This window comes from Pelobates fuscus, chromosome 7 (assembly GCF_036172605.1).
Source record: "Pelobates fuscus isolate aPelFus1 chromosome 7, aPelFus1.pri, whole genome shotgun sequence".
Lineage (NCBI taxonomy): Eukaryota > Metazoa > Chordata > Amphibia > Anura > Pelobatidae > Pelobates > Pelobates fuscus.
Genome location: NC_086323.1, coordinates 129,066,821 through 129,071,784, shown reverse-complemented (window position 1 = coordinate 129,071,784; position 4,964 = coordinate 129,066,821). Strand labels below are relative to the sequence as shown.

Sequence of the window (4,964 nt, the reverse complement as noted above, 5' to 3'; positions counted from 1 at the left end):
CGCGGCCGCTCAGGCTATCGGCCGGACGCTATCACGTTAGTCGATCTCATTAGATGAGAACGCGGCTCTCTCGTACACTCGACACTCTACACAGGCTTGTACCTGTGCAAGACATCGGTGACTGCATAGCGGGGCGTCCCTCCTGCATTCGATTAGATCTGACGCCCGTACTACTGATTTCGTTATAGAGGACTGCCTAGTCATACAAGATATAAATTTAGTCTGGATCCCTCTATTCTATCTCCTGTGAGGGCTCTACTGGGTCCGGATCACTTAGGTACACACACTACTGGAGATAGTACGGCTAACGGATGGCCTCAGGTATTACGAGAGTGCAGGTTTTTGGTATTTTCTGCACCTTATAAATCGGAAACCTGCTTTCTGTTTTTGGATATCCAGACTATTGCGGATCAACCGCGCAGACCGTTTCTCCCATGTCAAGATGACAGGAGCTACGGAAACCTTCATGGAGCGAAAGGACACTGCCTTGCTCGGGTACCAAGATTAAGGAAGGCCAGTTATCCGGTCCCTAGGTAACCGCACACATGGTTCACATGGTAAGACCGGACATCCCGGTTGGCTTGAGTTCCCTGATCATACGATCTTGGGAGAAGGGGGCAGGACGGCCCCATCTCCTCGGAACGCTTACCTGGCGAACAGGATTCGGAGTTGGTGGGTTCTCCGTCTATTAGCTATTTACCCCTCGCGGGAGCCATTCTGCTTTTTGATTCACGCTAACCTACTCTTCAACTACCGTCGAGGAGACCTACGTGACCTTGGGAGAGTACCTGGGGTACCCCGACTCCTACACAGACGCCTTTCACTCTTAGGCGAGGACATACCTGGATGGAAATCTGCACTCCGGTTTGCACTCTCCATCCCTTTGAATATTTCTGGGATTCTCTATTCCAGAAATTAGTCGACCACTGTTCCTCCACACGAGTTCAGTTCGGAATCATGACTGGACGTCCTTTTGGAATCTTTTCTCTACAGAGTCCGAGGATTACACAGTCCATTTGGAATGTCGGAATCACTTAGGATACGGCTAATTGACAACACTACAGTTTTATTCTCGGATGAGACATCTCACCAGGTAGACCAGGAGTGAACGAAGGATCATACTCGGTTATATTGCGTCTTGGTGGTGGACTTAGACACATTCCTTGTGATTGGGGATCTACCTGCAAGATCGCGTCGCCGGATGACCCTGACACGATCGAAGGAACCACCCTACAGATCAAGAGTTGAGACAAGGTGGCAATTTCTTCTCGCGGCCTTGCATCCGCAAAAGGCCTTCGTTATTTTTACAATTACAGGAATATAGCTGATAGGTCAGTTTGCAAGCTCAGGTCCCAACCGCTAGGAAGCGGGTGACAACAACAAGTTTGTTGGATCTATCAGCAGATGGTGTTTTTTCTGTGTTTTGAGATGCTTCATCGGCTGACATCTTCATTGATCCGTCTACTGTCGTTTTTCGCAGTTGGTAAGTACAATTAGGATTACTCCGCTATCTCCTGGAATAGGTACCAGCGACACAACCAGCGTTGGATTGGTGATCTGAGCGTTGAAACAGCAAATACGAAGCCTCCTGTCATGTTATAAAATTGTAGATTATGCTAGCTTTAGTGTACCTATAATCTTAATTTTATTAATGACAGGAGGCGAGTATTTCCCACCCATTTTTATCCCTCCCTTGTTCTATGTTTATAGTTTGGTTTGATCAGGTACGTATGCAACTCTGCTTGTGGTCTCTGCTACCTGTTGCATGCTCTTATGTCTTTTCTTTCATAAGTAGGGCTGGGATATCTAGAATTTAAGGTCATTTTGGTTGCTACATGGGTGCACACATGTTTATTCAGAGTACATTTCATTGGATAATCAACCTGTTCGATTCTGTTTTTCTCTCGTTTCAGCTTACAGTCCATCAACACTGTCTAGTTTGACGATTACTCTTGGATGGTGGACGTCGTTATATTTCGTGTCTAGGACTTCGTTTCTTCCCCATGATGTTCTCTGCCTTTTATTCTGTTTTTGTCGCAGCTTGAAAGAGGAAATGATGCATGGGGAGGGGAGTTTTATAGTACCTAACTTTTTTCTGATTGGTTGTTTTTTCTGTGCTGCTGTGGAGTTCTAGTAAAGAGAGACTTAAGCAAATACTCGCCTCCTGTCATTAATAAAATTAAGATTATAGGTACACTAAAGCTAGCATAATCTACAATTAAAATCTAAATGTACTTAAGTTACTTGTTTTTAAAACTAATGATTCTAATCATAGCATCTTTTACCTCTTTATTCCTTAGACTATATATTAAGGGGTTTAACATAGGGGCCACAGCGGCATACAGCACCGAGAAGGCCTGATCCAATTCATCAGAGTACTGTGAAGTCGGTCTCATATACATGAACAATATTGTCCCATAAAATAGGATAAGTACAGTAAGGTGGGACGTGCATGTTGAAAAAGCTTTTCTTCTGCCACTGGTGGTCCCAATGGATACGACAATTTTTATTATTTTCAAATAGGAAGCAAAACTTATTAAAAGGGGACAAAGTCCAAGACACAACACTTCTATATAGATAATAATGTCAAATTCTGTACTGGAACAGGCAACTTGTGCTAGAGCTTTAACATTACAGAAGAACTGCTGTATTTTATTTGAATGGCAGAAGGATAATTTTGATGCAAGCAAGGTGACCATGCCTGAATTTAAACATCCCGGAATCCAGATGCCAACTAATATTAAAACACATTTTTTTGTGTTCATAATAAGATGATATTGTAAGGGGTTGCAAATTGCGACATAGCGATCGTACGCCATGGAGGACAACAAGACAACTTCAATGCTCCCAACAAAAGTGAAAAAGAACATCTGAGTGAAACACTCAACAAAAGAAATTAATTGATTGCCTGTCAATAAAATGTCCAAGAGTTTGGGGAGGGTTGTAGTGGTGTAAAATATGTCTATGAGTGACAAGTTGCAAAGGAAGAAATACATTGGGGTATGTAAGTGGGCATCTGCACATGTCACTGTAATTATAATTACATTTCCTAGAAGTCCAATTAAATAAATAAAGAAAAAGAATACAAAGAGAATGGGTTGTATCTCCTCATTAGTAGAAAAAGCTAAAATCTGAAAGTCTTTTGTTGATGTCTGGTTTTCCATTAACTTGCTTTCATTCTGCAGAAAAAAAGTAAGAAATATTGCTTCAATTATATTTTTGAACAAGGTTTAATGTGTTCTATTAATGACAACCAAAATCTGTATGTTGCAAAGCAATGTTTCTCGTTACAATACTTGTAGTTTGAATTTTGATTGTATAATATATTCAGATACCCCAGCATTCCGATACACTATCCAAGGTATAGAGCATTGCCCCTCAACACTAGGAGACACAATGCAAAGCTATAAGACAGCTTACCTATCACACAATCAGTTCTTGCTGTCTGAAGCTCCAGGGTTCTTTATGTAAAAGTTAGGGAAATTCAATCAGCGCAATTTAAAGGTGTTGTGTTTTAAAAACACAGACAATTATCATAGGACATTTCATTAAGTGTGTAACATAAGTGCATCATGTATTATGGTATTTATGTTGTTCACAACAGACTGTCCCTTTACTGCATGTTACTGCGCCTCAGGTAACCAGCAAAAAAATAATTCAATGTTGTTAAGCTGTGGTGGTTTAATTGGTTTTATGTGCTTTCATCTTTGAAGAGAGTTCTCTTTCTTACCTATAATCATTGAGGCTAATATGAAGTCTTAATCTAAGTTTAACTTCTGAATTTCTAGTTTTGTTCCAAAAAGTAAAAATGTTTCTGGAATCAAATGAGATTTCAACTTTGAGAAGTCTACTTTGGCCATAGAAATTAAAAAAATATTATTTCTACAACTATCATAGAGTTCCTAGCTTTAGATAAAAATGAGCACAAAGGGACATTGTATTTTAGACTCCATATTGTATTTCTGCAGATACTTCGAGCAAAGCACACTGTTTAAAAAAAAAAAAAAAAAATGTAAACCAAAGCATGGGCTATGGTCCAAAAGGATTAATTATCAGAAACCAGCCATGGACTATAGTTTCAACCTTGTGGGCCTTATCAGCATGACACTGGTTCTGGTCTTGAAATGTAAGTCTCTATGAGAGCTTGTAGCTAGTTACAAAAAGATTGTGGTGTGACCAAACATGATAAAACTCCCTAAAGTGCAAATAGGAAAATTACTGTTGTGCATCACATGCATATCTCAAGATGTCCTCCTTAAGCACAGAAACTCAATAAATCATGATTTCACGACTATTTCCCAGCTTGATATGCAAATTACCTCAGCACTCCATACTGCATTTCTGTTAATATGGACATTGTTTTCAACACAGCTTTTTTTTTTTTTTTTTTTAAACCAAATAATGGGTTATGATCCAAAAGGATGAAAGACTACAAACATACCATGGACTACTGTTTCAACCCTGTCGGTCTCATCACCATGGGCTGGTTCTATATATATTTATGTAAATGTAGTGTTATTATATATCTGCATCTTCTTACAATTTATAATTTATGGTGTATAAATGGAATATAGGTTAAGGAACACTATAGTCACCTAAATTACTTTAGCTAAATAAATCAGTTTTAGTGTATAGATCATTCCCCTGCAATTTCACTGCTCAATTCACTGTCATTTAGGAGTTAAATCACTTTGTTTCTGTTTATGCAGCCCTAGTCACACCTCCCCTGGCTATGATTGACAGAGCCTGCATGAAAAGAAAACTGGTTTCACTTTCAAACAGATGTAATTTACCTTAAATAATTGTATCTCAATCTCTAAATTGAACTTTAATCACATACAGGAGGCTCTTGCAGGGTCTAGCAAGCTATTAACATAGCAGGGGATAATAAAATCTTAATTAAACAGAACTTGCAATAAAGAAAGCCTAAATAGGGCTCTCTTTACAGGAAGTGTTTATGGAAG

General features: G+C 39.4%; 1 protein-coding gene across 1 annotated transcript; it reads right to left on the bottom strand.

Moving 5' to 3' along the window:
- Nucleotides 1–2,240: 2,240 nt before the first annotated feature.
- LOC134569211 (olfactory receptor 8H1-like) lies at nt 2,241–3,164 on the bottom strand. The gene has a single exon (XM_063428126.1). It carries the CDS (start codon nt 3,162–3,164, stop codon nt 2,241–2,243), a length of 924 nt encoding a protein of 307 aa, XP_063284196.1.
- Nucleotides 3,165–4,964: the final 1,800 nt, after the last annotated feature.

Excerpts from the sequence above, each read along its gene's own strand:
- LOC134569211 (XM_063428126.1), bottom strand. The coding sequence starts at position 3,164 with ATGGAAAACCAGACATCAACAAAAGACTTTCAGATTTTAGCTTTTTCT.